This window comes from Hesperophylax consimilis, chromosome 30 (genome assembly GCF_061612785.1).
Source record: "Hesperophylax consimilis isolate HC1 chromosome 30, BYU_Hcon_1.0, whole genome shotgun sequence".
In the NCBI taxonomy this organism is placed as follows: Eukaryota; Metazoa; Arthropoda; class Insecta; order Trichoptera; family Limnephilidae; genus Hesperophylax; species Hesperophylax consimilis.
Genome location: NC_142865.1, coordinates 9774679 through 9794380, shown reverse-complemented (window position 1 = coordinate 9794380; position 19702 = coordinate 9774679). Strand labels below are relative to the sequence as shown.

At 33.6% G+C, this 19702-nt stretch overlaps 2 protein-coding genes across 2 annotated transcripts; both read right to left on the bottom strand.

Annotated features, from left to right (window-relative positions):
- Window positions 1–25: 25 nt before the first annotated feature.
- LOC149409610 (cx9C motif-containing protein 4) lies at window positions 26–19458 on the bottom strand. Its single transcript, XM_089649580.1, has 2 exons — window positions 19272–19458; window positions 26–786 (listed from the first exon to the last, which is right to left on the bottom strand). Exons 1-2 carry the CDS (start codon window positions 19321–19323, stop codon window positions 614–616), a joined length of 225 nt encoding a protein of 74 aa, XP_089505706.1. The 5' UTR covers window positions 19324–19458; the 3' UTR covers window positions 26–613.
- Window positions 9993–19245, bottom strand: Vps26 (vacuolar protein sorting 26). Its single transcript, XM_089649579.1, has one exon. It carries the CDS (start codon window positions 19047–19049, stop codon window positions 17760–17762), a length of 1290 nt encoding a protein of 429 aa, XP_089505705.1. The 5' UTR covers window positions 19050–19245; the 3' UTR covers window positions 9993–17759.
- Window positions 19459–19702: the final 244 nt, after the last annotated feature.

The window sequence follows — 19702 nt, the reverse complement described above, 5'->3', positions numbered from 1 at the left end:
TATTTAATTAAAATATTATATTTATTCAAATTAGTTTTTTCGTTTTTAGAGTTGGTGGCTCTGAATAATCCAAGGGGATCTGTTCCCTGAAGAAAATATCATATATCGGTCGAGAAAAAAATACTGTTAAACCAATACCAGTCATAAGCAAGCAAGTAGTGCGAGGATATCTGTATATAACTCCCAATTCTCTGTGAGTGGGACGTCTTGCTTTTAGCGGTCCATCTTGCTGAAATTTCTTCATTATTCCAATGAAAAAAAACAGTAATTTAACACTTGAATCAGCCGTATCATCAAAAAGTTATTACAATATCCTTAAATTAATATTATTAACTTTCTAATTGTTGTTTTTCACATGGGCAACACTGGGTGTTATAAATATTGCTTGTGCTTCTCCAAATGTTCTATTTTCAATTCTTTCAAAATTAGCTACCAACTTAAATGTCTGTATGGTTGATAACAATAATGATAGAATCAGGAATTCTTATTGCGATGACACACTAATAAAGTATTTCGAGTAACTCGATAAATTTGGATTTATAACTTTGCACTATTGATGTTTTTCGTGCTATGAATGTGGATCTATATTTCAGATTTTTTTTAAATGGAATTCTTATTGTGATGACGCACTGTTATTGTTTTTCAAGGTGCTCGATGAGTCTGGATCTCTCTTCTTGGGTTCCAGGCTGATTCCGCCGCAAACGAATGAGTCTTTCTGCCACTTGACACAGCACAGCCGCATTTCTTCCAGAACTTCCTGACACTTAGACTCCTGGAAGTGATTCTCTGGAAACAAAGGAATAATCAATATAGAAGCATTAAAAAATACGACGAGAAAAGATACAGGGAAGTCGAGTCTAGTGAGTTGCAGCTCAATAGAAATAATTACACAAATGGATAGGTATTACAAAATTTAAAAAATAACTTATATCATTGATCTATTCCAAATTCCTGTAATATTCAAAAATCTGTTTCTGAAAAAATAAGAAAATACAGATTTAGGAAATGAGATTAAAAGAATTTGGCATTCTCAGACTATAAAAATATTACCATTTGTTATTTCAGCTACTGCATTATACCTAGCTCTCTCATTCAAAATTTAGACTTATTGGATCTGTCAAAGAATTTATATTTAAAAATGCAAAAATCAATCATTTTTTACTTTGTGTTACTCTTACGTTTTACTAATATTGCTTCTTATTTTGTTTTTTTTTTTTTTAATTTAGTTTTCTTTTTTTTTAAATAATTTCTTAATATTTTCTCATTATACTTGTAATCACAATTTTACAACTGTGTATTTTGTACCTACTTTACAATGGATTACATCTATTTACTGTCAGTATCTCCTGTATAATACAGATATTCTCCTATGTACACTGCATCATGTATCACTTTTATGTAAAAGCCTTTTTAGGCGTATATATAAATAAATTTTAAATACATGTAGGATTACGAAACATTTTTTAAATATTTATATTGAAGGATCAGTAGGATTTATCGGTCCAGTTAGGAATTCTACCGAGCCGAATCCTCTGATATAAATATCTGGAGTCGGTGAATTATTTTCCCATTTGATCTCTGGTGAGTTGACGTTTGTTCTTTATTGTTTTGTATTTATTATGCTTGTATAGTGCACTTGCATAATGTGGATTGACTAGATCAGAGGTTCCCAAAGTGGTCTATATGGACCCCCAGGGGTCGATATCGGCATGCTGGGGGTCTATGTCAGCGAGAAAAAAATTTGGGGTCCACGAGATTCAAATGGGGGTACATAAGGGCGGACCCCCATTTACCTCAAGTCAACATTTAGGAGTTCCGTAAATGACACAATAGACCTAACACAAATACATATAAAAGACTGAGAAATTACTTATTTGATATTTGTATTTATATATTTCGTAAAGTTGTTAATTGAAGTCTAATTGAATATAACTCAGTAGTTTGGTCTCCATCTTATAAAATTCACATTAACAACATTGAGTGAATACAAAAAAATTTCTACGTTTTATAAATTTTAAATTAAATATCCCTGTCGAAGACTTAAAATACAATTTCTTATTAAATACTCTAAAAATACATACATTAGAAGATAGACGTAAAATAAACGATTTAACGTTCTTATTCAAAATACTTAACTCTAAATTCGACTGTTGTGAACTCCTGCAACTTATAAACATACATACACCCACAGTAACAACACGACAAAATACAATATTCTACAGCAGCACACATAAGCGTAACTACATTGCCCACTCTCCGATACAACGACTTCACACCATGGGAAATCATTACTTGGGTGAGGTTGACATATTCAATACCAACTTGGCAAGTTTTGTGGATCATTTAAAACATTTATTTCAGCAATACTCCTAAACACATCATGTAAACCAACAAATAGCTGTAATTTTCTGTTTTTGTTTCTTGTGTTTGTATGACTTGTTGCATAGCTTTTATCAAATGTAATTTTATTCTTATTTTTTATGTTTGAAAGTATTTGTCAAATTAAAATTATACTACCAACCATGTAAAAGCCCTCTGGGCGTTAAATAAATAAAAAAATAAAAAAAAAAAATAAAAAAAAAAAATAAATAAAAAAAAAAAAATATATATATATAAATAGAGGCTACGTTCCTTTTCTCGACAGAATAAATATATTCAAGCAAAACATTGCACATTGGAAGCCGCGAATTTTCCTAGTTCCCCAACTTGTTTTTGAAAAACGTCCAGGGTAATAATGACGTTCAACATTTAAATGCATTTCACACAGACTTCAAAACTAAGTTTGAGGACATTTTGACCATGGAAATGCAACGTTGAAGAATCGGATATCATGTGACAAAAAGAACTGACCGGAATAAGCACTGACAAAGAACTTAAGGGGCAATTCTGTAGGGCTAGCTACAGAAAGAAATTCCCGTTGCTTATCCTGCTTCATTTTCATTTGGTGTAATACCTCACAAGGGTGCCCCTGTCTGCACAATGTAAAGACAGAGCAATTATACCGCCACCCGGTAGTTGGGCAGGCAAGGGAAGGGAATATTTTACTAAAAAAATAAATGATTATCACATGTGACGTTAATAGTTTTAGGAATATTAGGCAGGCAGGGGGTCTAGGGAAAAAAAATATTTGGCAAGTGGTCTACGGGGCAAAAAAGTTTGGGAACCTCTGGACTAGATGATCATTTGTGGAAAAGTGTGTGGAAGGGTTTAGTTTTTCCTGTAGGGAAGATTTAACCCGGACATACAGTCGAAAAATAAATGACTACATAACAACTCCAGTCATAACTACAACTTGGTTTTACATGACCTTAATCCAGTCACCAGTCTTTCAATCTCGCAAGGAAGCACCTACAGATCGGTTAATAGTCGAGTAGACTAAGAGAGAGTAAGACATCGGGTTCTCACCCGGGCATCATGGGTTAAATCCTCTGCTAATAAGTCCTCCATAATTGCAAAAGCAGAATTTTTCAATTATGCTGATGGTAGTGGAGGTTTTCAGTAATCGTTATTCGTAAACCTAGAATGCATGACTTTCTTTTATTTAAATATACATATGAATCCTATAATTTCTATACCCGCTTTATCCGATTTTTTGACAAAATGATCTGAGTATGACATCTTGTTCACATTTTTGCGAGCAACAAGAGGAGCCTAAAATTGAGTTTCAAAACCCTTCTTATCACGACCAAAAACCATGTTAAAACTGCGAGTAAGAAACCAAATCCGCTATATCATACAGAAAGTTACTATCAAAATCCGCTATATCGGATTCAACGAATCACAAGCAGTTATTTTGCCAAAATACAATATGGCCGCCGCTCTGACGCCACGCTCGTGCGTCAAAATGATCTACTCGTGAGTTTCTAAACCCGCCATGTCGGCTCAGTTGACTTTCAAAATCACGAAGTGAGTATCAAAATCCGCTATATCCATTTTATTTATCGAAATTACTTAATTATTGCTAGACATATATAGAAAAATAAATGCTTTTCGAAATTTTATTACTCCAATTCATTATATAAAAAATTTTTATGCATTTACTTATGTACGCTAGAGATGTGACAGTTTTTTGCGGTTTTCTCCAAATCAATGAAAGTTGATATAGCGGGTATAGAAATTACACGACTCATATCTCTTTGTATGTTTCATTCTTGGTTAGAGTCCAAGTCATTGTGATGATTAAATGAAAACACATTGATGATTGAGTAAGTGTTATCATTTGAGAAGAATAAACAAGAATATTCACATCCCTCCATAGTAACTCTAATGCAGCTCTGCTATGACAGCATCAATTCATTTTTCCAACAATTACAAAGTGTAATTCCTAATTTACTAGCTAACCATCACACTGGTTCTCCAGATGGGTAGGCAGAGAGAATGGACTATTATACTTTGGCACAATGCACTCTTTGCTTCATTCACATTCATTATTATTATTTATTTATTTATTTTGTAAGAAACAAACAGCTTTTATATAATATATGAGATAAATATACAAGTTAACTGAAGTCAAGCCACAGAAGTTTCTTATGTTAAAGTGCATTAGAAATGAAGTTTTAGTATCTTAAAATTAATTTGGTGTTAAAGGAAGGGGAGAGGAAGAGGAAAATAAGAAGAGGATAGGAGATGCTGCCGATACATTCCATACTCTCATATTAATAATCGATCGTACGCATTACTTCATATCGATATTTCTTTAGGTTATTACCAAAAATGTCATCTAATACCACTATATCATCTAATTATATCATCTAATACCACTGGCGGTTACAATGAGGCAGGGGAGGTTGTGCCTCTCCTTAAAAAAGAGAGAAAAAATGGGAAAAGATACACGTATCACTGCAATTGCAGTGCTTTGTACCATGCATTGGCACGATTCTTCAACACTTCAATTGCAGGGTTCCGGCCCCTAGGCGTTAAAATATCAAGTAATATTAAACCCATTGAATAGAGAATAACAGTGGAGGTGCCCTAATAATACAGAGAGAAAATCCATGTATTCATATATGCAAAATATTGTATAACTTGAACAGGGAGGCGCGAAAACAAATTAATAAGTAATTAATTTGTTTTCTCTCTCTTTATTATTAGGGCACTCCCCCTGTTATTCTCTATTCAATGGGCTTAATACTACATGATATTTCAACCCCTAAGGGCAGGAGCCCTGCAATTGCAGTGTTGAAGAATCGTGCTTAACATGGTACGAAGCACATTTAATAGCCTTCCAGATCACATTAAATCGTCCAATTCCTTGTGTACATTTAAAAAGAATGTTAAATTATTTCTGCCATCCGAGGATTTCCAACATATTCTTTTATCTTTGTCCTTTTGAATTGTGGCATAATATTTTGAATATGTTAATTTTTTTTATAATGTAAATTTTTTTTTCTCTCTTTCTTTCTTCTCTGTTTTTAAAAATAATAGTTTGTTACATTTTTATTGCAATTTAATATCATGGTAACCCTACGTGTTTACAACATTATACTGTAATGAATAGGCTGATAGGTACCATGCAGGTATCCAATTCTTAGAAACGTCAATGTAACAATATTGTTATCTTAATATTTGTATTATTTTTTTTTACTATTTGTACTATTTTAAATCTCTTATAATCTTTGTACTATTTTTTTTAATATTTTGTAAAATTATTAACCTCAACACAGCCTTGTCCTAGTGAGGTTAAAAATTCTAACTTAAAAAAAAAGATACAATGTAAAGAAACAATAAATACATAAAATTATGGTATTGGCTTTATCAAAAAAATCTTTTTATTTAAATTTCTGGCAGGCCCCTACGGATTAATGCGAAAAGGGTAAATTGTGCGGGGCTTAATGCCTATATACAATGCACACACCTCTGTCTCTCTTACACTTATCTGACATTGTATATTGCCATCCTGATCGAATTTGATAATGATGATGAAACAGATTTAAATCGTGAAACATGCCCACATTGCATTTCTTATGTTCTTCTTTATTCTATGCTCAAAGTTATAGAACTTAAATATAACACACTAGCTGACGTGTGCCCAGCGTTGCTGGGGGTTATCCTTAGGAGATAAACATATACCTTCGCAGAATTTTCTGTGGGCCATTTTAAGATATACGATTCCGAAGTAAATTACTTGAATATATATCATAAGGTTTAGCCAGCGTTAGCAATACAAGTGCCATCAGACTTTTCTCTACTTTCTGTAAATCTAAAATGCGTGTATTATATACCGGAAGAAATTCTCTAAATGATAGTGAAAACCCTATCAAAATCCGTTGCGTAGTTTAGAAAAACTAAGCGCACAAACAGACAGACGCTGAGAGTGACTTTATTTTATATTATTTAGAGATTGGTAAACTTGTCCAAAGCTCAACACTGAAATTATTTCTTTTATCAAACCAAAATTTTTAACATACATATTACATTAGAATATGTATTGGTTTTGTTATATATATTGTGCATTACTGATTACACAAATTGATAAAAATACCTCCTACTTTGTATAAATCATGGGTGGCCAACCTTTTCAGCAGCCAGGCCAGATTTTAGAAATGAAATTTCCTACCGGGCCGTACTAGAGGTACTAACTCATCTTGATACTTGGAACAACTGGTACAAGAAAATTTATAAAAAAATAATTCCCCACATTTTTTTTCATGTCCTCTGGTGCATTTGCTTTGCGGATATTCCATATTTCGGTTAGAGGAACACTCTTCTCAGCGTCTTGCGGCTGGCGAATATTGCATACCCTGGACGCAAAAGACGTCCAAGACTTGAAAGACTCCCAGAACTCGCAAGAAGCGCAATATTCCATTCAATGTAGCTGCGCGTTCAACACGCTCTTGTGTCATGTTCAGGGTTGATCAAAGCAAAACAAACTCTAAACAGACTACGCAATAATTACAATAGCGTATTATCCAAGGTTGATATTTTCAATTGCGAACTTACCAAATACAAGAGTTCCATAAAAGAGTATTTCTCTGATGGTTTGTGAATAATGTTTATGTCTCTATTATGATTTGATTTATATCTACAACCTCTCTCCATGGCTATAAATGTATTGTTTTGTATAAATTTTTTAATTCATATTCCTTTCTCACAAATTTAAATAACTTATTCCATATTATGCTGTCTCAGTTAAAGTCACAGGGAGGAAATCTATAATTGGTTTTATTTTACTATATAATACTTATGTACAAACTGATTAAAATTATTCAAAGAAAAAAAAATAAAAATACTCGCAAGACGCGCAATACTGAGAGTTGAATAGTTTTTACTGAGATACTTCCATATACGAAATATGATGAGAAGAACTACGAACGTTGGAATGTTTTTGGTGGTTTTATGTACATTAAAAGAAAAAAATGTGTGCGTATGCTCCGCGAGTCACAAGCAGACACACAGCGGGCCGCGGGTTGGCCACCCTTGGCATAAATGATAATTGTTATGCGTGTCAAAAGTAAGTATCAAGTTTAACATTGAATATTTTATTTATTCATGTTATATCTCACAAGAATTCTATCTGTCCATAGCCGATCGAACATGGCATCCTGTGTACAAATGTCCAGGGGATAAAGTGCACTAACTTTGGGAGGTGATTAAATATGCTGGTAGAAATAAAAAAAATAAATAACTTTTTCGAAATCATTGTTTTTTTTTTTTCACATTAAAAAATATTTTTCCATACAAAAAATTCAAATTTTTAACCTGAAAACTAACTACCTTAAAATGGTGGAATTTCGTAATAAGGTATTTACATTTTTTTACTTGTAGTAAGTACCATGTAGAATCACCTCCCTAAGTTAATGCACTTTACCCCCAAACACCTTGCATATATATTTTTGTTTCAACTGCTCTCAACCGTCGAAGACCCAGCGGGACTATGGCATACCAAATTATAGGAAATATTGGCTGAGGGTAGTAGGGAGGGGAAGAAGAGAAAGGTTGGGATGTAAATCGTTATTCAGGTCTGGTCAGTCAGCATATCTTAATCCATTTCAAGCAATATTTCGATTCTTAATGGGAAAGGGAGCAAATGCAGAGTAATTCTTCAATTTTTCAAGAGACATGAAATAAACTTCTTATACACGGTGTCCAAAAACTAGTGGCACAAGCAGGAAACTAGTGAACCTAAAAACATTTTTTTTCCGATCTAAGCATTTCAATATACTTTTTTTTAACTATCTCTGGGTCTATGCTTAAACGCATTCCAAGACCTGTAGGAGCCGGCAGGAATATTCAATACATAAAAAAACATTTTGATGGTATTGTCAACATACCATACTTGATAAAGTGACATTTCGATTATTGTGTTCAACAAACCCAGTGCAAAATAAATTTATAAGGTTGACGCTGCAATTGCAGTGATGCAGACAGTAACCCCCTAGTGACTGATTTTTTTAAAATTTGTCCTAGAAAAACAAACTTCTGACTCGATTTACTCGAAAACGAAAGCTCAAACCTAAAAAATTTTGACCACAAAATCAGCTACAAATAGAATAGGGTGTAAATTCACCAGTTTCCCGCTGGCACCACTTTTTTCCGTTCGCCATGTACATATACACTGAAGAGATAAACTGAGTTTCAAGCAATGTTGCATTCTGAACTTTAATAAACTAACTAATCACGCCGGTTATCTGCAGGGATAGGCAGATAGGATGGAACGCTACAACTGGCACACTCTTTGCTTCATTCACATTCATGTATCGCACATGCTCTTCTGTTATTCCGACTCTTTGCATTCCTCGGGAATCCCCGACTTTTTCTACCACTCTCCTTACAATCCTTTCATCCTCATTAGGCTTACATCAGCCTCGCATAATTTGCGAATCTCATTTAGTCTACTTTAATCCTTCCTCTGCCTAACCTAACCTAACCCAACTCAAGTGTTCGATTATCTTGATTGTGTCACTGATTTCTTCTACCATTCACTTACGTGTCACATATTCTCCTTAAACTCCTTTCAGTGCATTACGTTTACCAAAATTGCATTTTTTCCATTTCTCCGTGTTTGTAACACGGTCATAGATGGTTTTACCACAGAAGCGCCTACTTTCATGTATCACTGCCGTACATCAGGGTTGGTGGATCTTCCAGAATGCGACTTTTACATATTGCTCAATAAAATTTAGCCTTCAGGCCCGTTCCCACAGTTCATATTTTCAAAGTTAGTGTAGTTTCCCACATTTGCAGATTCAACCCTACAATAAAACAATTCATTGGCCTGGTATTTTTATAAAGATATTGTCTTGTTTGTGTATCATTTATGATTTAAGAATTCGTGACATTTTACTTCAAGCGGCGGCAGCTTTCAAATAGAGCTGTTCGCTCTCTATTTTATGATGACCCTAGTTAAACCATTATGCCTAAAAATATTTTCCAATATCTTTCCCACCCCTGTCCCATAGTAATAAAAACCCCAAATAAAGTTTCATCTCCCTTAAAATAATTCCTTTAAAATATTTGTATTGTTTAAGTCACGTTTGTATCATTTAGGATAGTTAAGTGCATTATTTTTTTATGTTTAAGAATGTTGTTTTCCGACGAGCGAGTGGAACATCTTTATTTTTGTAATATGTCCTTCAAGAATTTAGTTTGAATACAGATACCTCCCAGAAAAAGGACAGTATTCATATAACTGGTAGGTACAGGCGTACCTACGCAGGAGCTAGTGTTAATATAACTGGTAGGTACATGCGTACCTACGCAGTCAGTCGTGAGATAATCACTAGGTTTATGTAAACCTAGGGAAAACTGAAGAATAAAAGGAAACTAGACCTTTATTTCTATCAGTTTAAGTTTGAGCAGAGGAAAATAAGATCCTCTGCAATTATATTGTGAATTAATAAATTTATATGTCAAGAAGAAGAAGTGTTTTCCTGCATTCCATCTGACGGCGTGTTCTCGTACCACGATAGCAGAAACAGTTGGTATCACCACTCTATTGTGGACTGCTAGCCTTGCTTAACCACACACAAATTATACAATGGTATATTTTATTTAATCATATTTATTTTCAATCAAAATTTTCACTAAACTATTAGCACATTTATATATATGCACTTATATTAAATATTATTTATAACTATTTATACAAAATAATTATTATTTATACAATATTCATATTTATTTATTTTATATATTCAACTCGATGACCAGAAGAGGTAAGTCCGAAAGTCAAAAACATTTTTGAAAAACGGCCATTGTGATTTTTTTTTGTAAATAACTTCTTTTTTCATCAGCGAACTTATCAAAAAAATTTGATTTTTCTATTCCATTGCAACCAGTAACCTAGTGTCGACCAACATGTTGTTAAATAAGCCACTTGTGTACCTAACAAATAATAAATAAATAAATAAAAATTCAAACAATATTTTTTACTGTTACAAAGCTCACAAGATAAAAGGTTAAGTTATTTCCCACGGAATTGACTGCTCTAAACTACAGAGCTATCGGGACAATAGTGTATACATATTTAATAATTATAATAAGTGTACATCGGATCATAATATGCACTATCAAAATGGAGAAATATGCACTATTGATGCCAAAATATATGCCTAAAGTTTAGAACAACAACAGGAAATTTTAGAGGAAATAAAAGAACATTTTTGACAAAAAAATTCCAGTTGAGAAAAGATGAGAATATCGACCATTTCTAATTCGAATGGCACATATTTTGGCATCACTGACTGAAAAAGGCTCAAATATGCACTAACAACCAAAAAAGGCTTAAATATGCACTAATGACCAAATATGGAAATGCATATAATCTGATGTCTATTAATAAGCAATATTGTTTTAAACACGATGAGTGTTCTTTATATAGTATAGTAGAAAAGATGTTTTTTTAAATATACATATAATATGGCAAATTTTTGATAATATATAACACAATAAAGTACGGTATTCGTATGTTACACAAAGATATTCTTATAAAAAAGAGCCAACTTTGTGTTATCAACAGTCACACAGTAGAAAACATGTACTTTTTTTTACATTTTTACCGATTGAGATGTACCGGTCCAACAAACATAAAAAAAAAAAAAAAGTAAAAAAAAAATGTTGATCCTTTCAAAACACTAATAATTAAAAATGAAATATTTTTCGCCAGTGCATTTTTAAACCTAGTAAAATTAACGCCTTTATAATACGAGAGACCATTCAGAAAATTTTCCAAAAATAAAAAGTAAAAAATTCTAAATGTTAAAAAAACACCATTCCAATTGATAACAATTTTTTTTTAATGTTAGTGGCCCAAGATGGCAGATCTTTTTGTTAAATTCTGGAAAGAACGTTTGAACGCTTCAATGCCAGGTATGAACCGCAGTTCATTCCACACTGGAACTAATCCATAATAGATTAATTCATATTCAACCCCTCGGGCATTTTTGTGTACTTAACGGCACAAACCGAGATGAACTAGTCATTCTATGAATTTAAACAATGTGAGAAAGAGAGAACACCACGCTTTGTATTTTCATCTAAAGTTTGCCTTGGACGCTTCCAAAAAATTTGAAATAATTCTACGAAACAACATAAAATATGTCAAGGCTTGCAAATTTTTTTAAGTGTAAGTGATGACATCTTTCATAATACCTTTTCTGTTTTTTTTTTGACACAATAAAAACTATCGATAAGCGATTTTAAAAACTTTATCTACATTTATATTTAAAATATTAATATTTTTAATTGCACATGTCAATTTGTAATGTTAAAATCTGAAAGAGTTTTTCATCTGCTTTCAAAACATTTATTTTTTTTTTGTTTTTGGGATACATTCAAAAACAGCGAATCTATTTTTAAATTAATGTCTTCTGAGAATATTTATAAATAAATACAAAATATCCAGATACATACCAATTTTAGAAAATGTAAACATCAGCAATTGATTGAATCTTGAGGAAACTATAGTTGTTAATTACAAATTTACTTTGCAAAATTCAAAAGCAAAAATATCCAAAAATTCAACTAAAAATTATTATATGTAATTTTAAATATGTGACATTCAACATAACGCAATCTTCACCTAATTACAATATAGGAAGGCCACAAGCTAATGTAGCATCTACCACCAGCGAATAGAGTTTAATATTACGTGCAAACATTTCACGACAATATTCCATATTCAGATGCCATATTCAGAGGCATTCTCTAAAGATTGACTGAATTTATTGCACATATTGAGGGCCTTTAACAGGACTAATATTTGAATATAAAAATGCTATTCCCTGTTTCTTTCCAGCTCTAGTATTTACACAGAATATGTTAACCCCTTGGGTCCTTTTGACACAGAACACCGACAGAAGCAGAATATTCTTGTGTACTTCACGGACACAGACTCACAAAAGTCGTTCCATCTCTTTTTGTATTACTCTTGAGATACATGATTTAAGCAGTGTTCGAAATTGGCAACACTACACTTTGTATTTACATTTAAAAGTTGGCCATAGACACTTCCAAATAATTTAAGTATATTCAAAAAAAGTCATCGACCGCCATTGCTTTAATGTTGCGAAAGACTTGTCAAAGTTTGTGAATTTTTTATTAATTATTTTTATATTAAGCGAAGTGACAGTAAACGTTATGATACTGTTACGTAATTAAATATGTTTTTGAGTTTCGTATAAAATGGTATTTTTACAATTTACAAAACTAAACAAAAAATTGTTAGAAGTCAGTATACATCAAAACGTCCTTTCGACTCTCAGGCTCCAGAAATTGATTATATGTGCAAAAAAAAGTAATTCGAGATTTGTTTGATAAATTTCGCCCAAAGTAAGATAAAATTTACCTTACCTCGGGCACACAAGACAGCCTAATAGTTCTATCTTTTTTGTCTCTTCAGTGCGTCCAAAGCTATCCAAAACATTTGACTAAATATAAAATTAAAAATGAGCAAGATAAAATTGCTTGTTGCCGAACAGTCTTCGCCATCAATAATCTCACAGGGCAAGGTGTTGCATGTCAAGATTGCCGTAATGTGTAAAACAAATTCACAAAACAAAACAACGATAACTTGCATGAACTTGAAAAAAAAAATCATAGATATTTGATTGTAAAAAAATTATAATAAGCTATTATTTTGAAAAAAGTTAATTATTATTATCCCGAAAAAGAAGCCATTGGTTTCGAAACATGTAGATTGTTTTTACAATCCCAAGCCCCAGACAAAACAATGGAATTTAGTAAGGGTGGGTTGTTTCATGGAATTTGAAAAATTCATCAAATTTCAAAGTTGATTTGAAAATTCTGTGAAGGTTCTATTATTTTATCAACCTTCACACAACTTGAAATATGACAAATTGTTCAAATTCTGTGAAACAACCCGTCCTAACTCTATTTTTTTTCAAACAGTTTTTACTCAAAGTAAGGGTCAACTGACCTCACTTCGGGCACGGGAAAATGTCCAGCACATACACACTTCTATCAGATTTTCTCTACAGTAGTTAAATTTTATGCATTTCATTTTAAATTAATAATAAAAGCAACAATGATTATTAATTTGAGAGACGGAGAATCAAATTTCGACAGATAAAGAAAATGATAATAATATTTTTGTTGTTTACGCAACGATATATATTTGTTTTGAATGGAGCAAACATTAAATAACAGCTTTGTTACAGTGGACTGACCTTTCAAAATTCAAATATAACAATGTGATCAAGAATTTTGTTAATTAACCCCATAGGACAAAGAAGACACCAAAATACAATGTGGGTGTGTTTCACAATCGAAAAATCTGTGGATTCTCCGGCTTAACCTCTCTGGCTAATCTGATAATATAATATAATAATCTAATGATGAGATATACGATTTTGAATGTGTTAGTCAAGGAGAAAACAACACGCTTTATATTCAAATCTAAAAAAAAATTGAAAGGAAGAAAAAATGAGGTGGCATTAACGTTTATAATACATTTGTATAATGAAATGTGTATTTAAATTTTTACAAAATGTCTAAAAAAAAAAAATTATGTTTATTTCTAATAATAAAATTCGAAAGCGTATTCCATTACCTTTCAAAAACAGCTTTTAGTTTTTGGATACATTCAGAAATATTACATTTATTTGAATTTTATTGCAAAGGGGAAATAATCTGACAGAATGTGCCAGAGGCCTATGCCGAACTGTGTTTCACTATCATTTTGAAAATCAAATGGGATAGCAATATATGACGTCAGACAAGGTAAGAGTGACCTAACGTATACTAAATGGGCTGGAACCAAAAGGTATTAAGTCAGTGGTGAAATATATTCTCATCCAAACCTGTATGGAAGGCATTTCTAGTGTTATTCATTATTCCATGGTTTTCCCCATGTTTTACAGAAATCCAAACGCAGCAATATAATCAAATGGTTAATATTTTTATATTTAAAAAGGGTCCCCAAAAGAACCGTTTAACTCTTGAACAAATTATGTTCCATGCAACAAACACATTATTTATCTTATTTTTTTTTACAGAGCCGAGAAATACTAATTTCGGTAGGGACTCTGACTGCAACTCCAATCCAAAGAACTCAAAATTTTTAACTTCGAATTTAAATGTCATGTTCAAAATTGATAGTGTCAGCTTGGAGAATTGAGACAGTCGATAAATTATTTTAATTGGAACTAATTTGTCGAGAATTCAGACTATCTGTGATTTTTCACAGGTCTGCGTTAGTAAGCACATAAAATAAGGTTTGTAAATCCGTGGTTAAGTTACAATCATTTTGAACTAATTATAAAAGATGTAACTAATAATTGGAATGTTAGTGATATAAATAAATGTGCTGTGATCTATTCTCTCCATATATAACAATAATAATAACAATAAATTGAAAGAGTTGGTGAAATATTATTAGCAATAAAGAAATATTTTTATTTAGGCATCATAGAAATCAACTCGCCAAGTGATGTTTTCAATTGGGCTAAATAAATTTTAATTGACAATGAACAAATAGTTGGTTTTTTCGCCGTAACCAGATTCACGTGCCGCCATTTAGGAGTAATTTAAAAACAATGTAAATCACAGAAGAAAATTTATGAAAAGACTTTATATGCATAACATATTTAGCAAAATAAAACGGATATTTAATTTTTTTTTTTTTTTAAACCTACAAATGCGAGATAAACGATGAAATGTAGGTGAATTCGTTGGCTTTAAAACACAATAAGACGTTTATATGTTTATTTAAACCGCCATCGCTTAAATACGCCATCGCTTGAGCATCACGATATTCACCGTAAATGTTTAAAGTAAGAATGGATTGTTTAATTTAGTTTGATGAAGAGTGAAGTGCGTACTGTTACAACCAATTGTAAGAAACATTTGTTTAAATGCAAACCAATTACAACTATATCGCTTTGCAAAAATGGCATACCCCAAGGCTCAGAAAAATGTCCACATTAATTTTAAATCAACTATCATCATGATTTCTATCTTATTTATTTCTGCAACCATTTTTAACTTGTTTAATACCGTGCATTTAATATTAAAATTAAGAAAATTTCTTGCAATAGCCGTGAATTTATTTTACAGTCCATCAAAAACAATAAAAAATCATGCATACAAATATATTTTTGCACTGCGGCAGGAATCAAAACCAAGCCTTCGGAAAAAAAAAGCACACTTATCAATGGTCCTAGCACTAGCGACCAAAGTCAAGTAAAAGTTTTGATCAATATTAAATGATTCAATGGAAGAATTAAGCTGTACATCGAAAAAATCTAAAATGAATGTGTGAGAAATGTGCAGATTGGTAAAAAATACAAGGATGATGGAAGCGTAATGAGCAAAATTTCGAAAAGGATTCATAGATGGTATGGGCATGTAAAACAAATGAACAGAGAAAGGATGAAGGAGAGTATATGACGCGAATTTAAATGGTAGCAGATGTCAAGGAGACCCGAGGAAGACAAGGCACGTTCAAGTGAACCAAATGCTTGAGTCGGACCATGTCAAGAGCAGAGGCGGTTCCTTGGTACGTGCATTTGTGCATTGCACTGCTTGTCTTCAATCTCCACATAACAAATTACAACGACATCTGTGCCCCAGTGATCGATGTAAGAAATTCGTAATTCCCGTCAGGTCATTATTTGAGCTATCTTCTAGTAAAAAAATCCCGCGCAAAAGCAAGCGGTCGTGCATATCCAGATATGCACAAAACCAACTTTTACCATACTACTAAAACAGCGTCGGGCAGTATCGAGACAGCCCGAAGTAGCCGAAACGGTGACATGAGCGAGACAGATTACACTCTTAACGTCAAATTACGTGTTAGAGCAGTGCAGATACATAACCCATCCGTGCATTATCGAAGTGCTTTGACGGCGAGTGAATTTTGCATCACTTTGATCATGCGTAATCCAATGCGTTTGGAATGGATTCGCTTAGAAATACTAATGTTCAATGTTAACGCAACAACATTAACACATTGGAACTCGTTCGCGGTGAAATCAAACGGTTTCGCTATATTTTCAACGATGAATTGAGTGTCCTTTATTTTCAACAAAATTTTGTATTATTTAATCAGTTATTTTACAAATATAACTTAAAAGATAGAATGAATTTCAGTAGGTGTTCCCATTCATTAATTTGCTCCACCTAAATTACAGACTAGGTACATGTTAAAAGTGAAATGCACTGCTGGTAATTACAGTCACGGGCCGCGTCTGGTCAAGAGTCAGAATAACAGAAGAGTATGTAAGAGACGATGCATGAATATGAAAAAAGCAAAGAGTGTGTGCCAAGACAGAGTTGTGTGGCAGTTCATCCCCTGCGGAGACACGGCAAGATGGTTAATTTGTCAGTTAGTCCATGTCATAGAAACCGATAGAAAAATATAATTATGTTGGGGGTGACATTTAAATTGAATCATAATATATTTCACAATACTTTTACACGGAAATAAAATGAAAAACATTTTAATTTGATATTTCTTGATTATTTACAAAACTATGCGAAAACACATTTTTTTTATACAGTGTACATGTTTTTACAATTAATTAATAATATGTATTTATATTGTTTTAAAAGAAACACATGCAAAATACGCCAGAGATTTGCATTATTTTTACAACTTTTATAAATATTGCACAGTAGCATAGCTATATTCAAATTTTAAGCAATCACTTGCAGATTTAACACTTAAGATTATGTGTATTGGTGCATATGTAAAGTTTTTAGCGAAAAAGGGACAACAATATGCTGTATGTACAGGATTATCGAATATGAATATTCGCAAAGTTTTACATTGTTTTTTTTGTTGTTAATTACGTTATATTAAGTTTTTTAATTTTCACTGGAATTTTATTTTCTGAATTCATACGACAGGTTTGAAACATTCTGTATGCAAGCAATGCATTGATTTGTGTCAACTCTGGCTGCGATATCTATTATAGAAATAATATAGTACTGTCAACTTCAACAATAATTAATCTATTATTATTGTTGCAGATTGAACAATATTTGTAATACATTATCTATGTTAAAATTTTTAAAATAAGAACACAGGGAATATTTTTATCACTCGTAAACAAAAGAACATTAATAATAATTTAAAAGTTTTCAAAATGGCCGTTGTTCATTCTTATCATGTCTTCAGAACAAGATTTTTTTTGCTATAAACAAATCCACTCGTGGCTTTCGAGTTTTACAATGATGATGATTATATTATATTATTCATTATATATGTAATTATTTCTTTATTATTTATCAGACAAGTTTGCCTTGCCATTGCCACAGTTCTGACAGTTGTAATAAGCTTGCCCTGTGAAAAGCAACAGCTATTGTTCCATCGAATCGTCTGGCGATGACACGATAACTTTACTAGCGGCTGAACTAGCTTCCAACTTGGGATCACTCTCTTCAAATTTCACTTCCTTTTTACTGCCGCTTCCACTGTTGCTATCCGACGAGAAGTTCTCCAAGTTAGGCTTAGGCGGAATGGGTCCCGGCCCTTTGCTAGTTAAAGGGTTTGTAATCTCGTCGTTTTTGATTGTATTTTCAGAGTTTTTTAGGTTAGCTTGATTTTGGGCGTCGTTAGTCAACGGATTCCGGTCATCGTTTGATTGTTCCATCTGCTTGAGAGGGTCAGAGCTCATCGGGCTTGTCGGGGAAGGTCGTTGAACTGTTGCCCCTACAAGATGCTGCGGGTTTCCCGTGTTTACGAGCCTCGCCCGATCGCTCCTGCGCCATAACGTGACTTCCTGCTGCTTGAAGTAGCGCCTATCTTCCGTGTCCATTAGAACGAGGTTAAGGTAGTAACGCACGGAAAACTTGTTGTTTATATCTCGCATAGTCGGTGTTAGATCGTATCCCGCGAGGAATACGCGGATCGGTATGCTTTCCCCGCGAACCGGAGCCCCGTCCATGATTTCATACTTGGCGACAGTCTCGTTTTCTGTGAATGTGTTGGGACTGGATCCTGTGGTCTCCCGCTTGATGATGGATATCTCCATATGTTTGATTTTGATGCGGACAAGGAGGAAGTATATCTTCCCGACGATGACATCCTTCAGATGGTACTTGGATTTGTTGTACTCGAACTCGATGTGCAAGCAGTCCTCAATGCCTACCTCCATTTTGATGGAGTTGTGCACGTCAGGGTAGCTGCATAATGTGTGGACAGCAATATCGACTTCCTTGACAACGTCAGTTAGTCTTCTTATGACAGTTGCCCGGACGAAATATCGCAGTCTGACATTCGATCCGGTATAAACTTCGTACGGTTTTTCGACATTGGCGAAGTCGAAGGCGTATGACGTGTGTTGTAAAAGGTCCCCGGGGCGCGCAAGCTCCTTGACGAGAGATATGAATTCATAATGGTTCCCTCTGTCGTAGAACAGCTCGATTTGACCTATCAACTCTACTTTGATTCCCTGGTGTTCCAACTTCGTTCCAGGTCTCCGTACCGTCACATTAACTCTTCCCGAGACCGTTTCTCCGTCGTAGAACAGTAATTGTTTCTCCTTCTTGCCGTCATCGGAATTTTTCACTTCGACAACTTTGCGTCTGTCGGCGTCGTCGAAAACGATCTCTATATCCGCCGTCTGCCCGAAACCAAAAAAACTCATGTTTGCGGAGAAGGAATGGACCGATGTGACACTAAACGAGTGGCGGACTGTTGGCGATCAAGAGTGGGCAGGATTAATCGCGCAAAACATCAGGAGAGAGCTTTACGCCCGCTACGGGCCAAGAGGAAGTTCGACAACTCACAAAGATGGCGACTGACTAGTGTCAGATGTTATGTGATCGGCCGGTGAGAAAAAAAGATTAAGTGAAAATGGCGAACTGACCTGACAGACACTTCTGGATCTTGCAGGCATTCGCCTTGCAGGGGTCCTTCATAAACAGCAGGTTTTTTGGGACAAATTTCACTGGGAAAATGCACTTTTACGAAGAAATCTTATAAGATTCCGGCTCAGGCATGCAAACAGAAGGCAGTCCGTGGAAATTCTCTTAACCGAAAAACTCACAGCGGGAATCAGTTCCTACCCAAAACAACAACACCTCGCAGTCCCGCCACGATGACTTTACAAGTGTTACAATTTAGAACTACGATTGTCAGCATACATAAAATTGTGTTTTATTTTAGACTTTTTTTACCAAATGAACACCGGTTGATGTTTCTATCACCGGCAAAGTTATATGGGTAGAACCCAAAAATATCACTGGGTTAGTTTTTTAAACAGGAAAAAGGGTTTGATAGCACAATGGTTGAGTATCC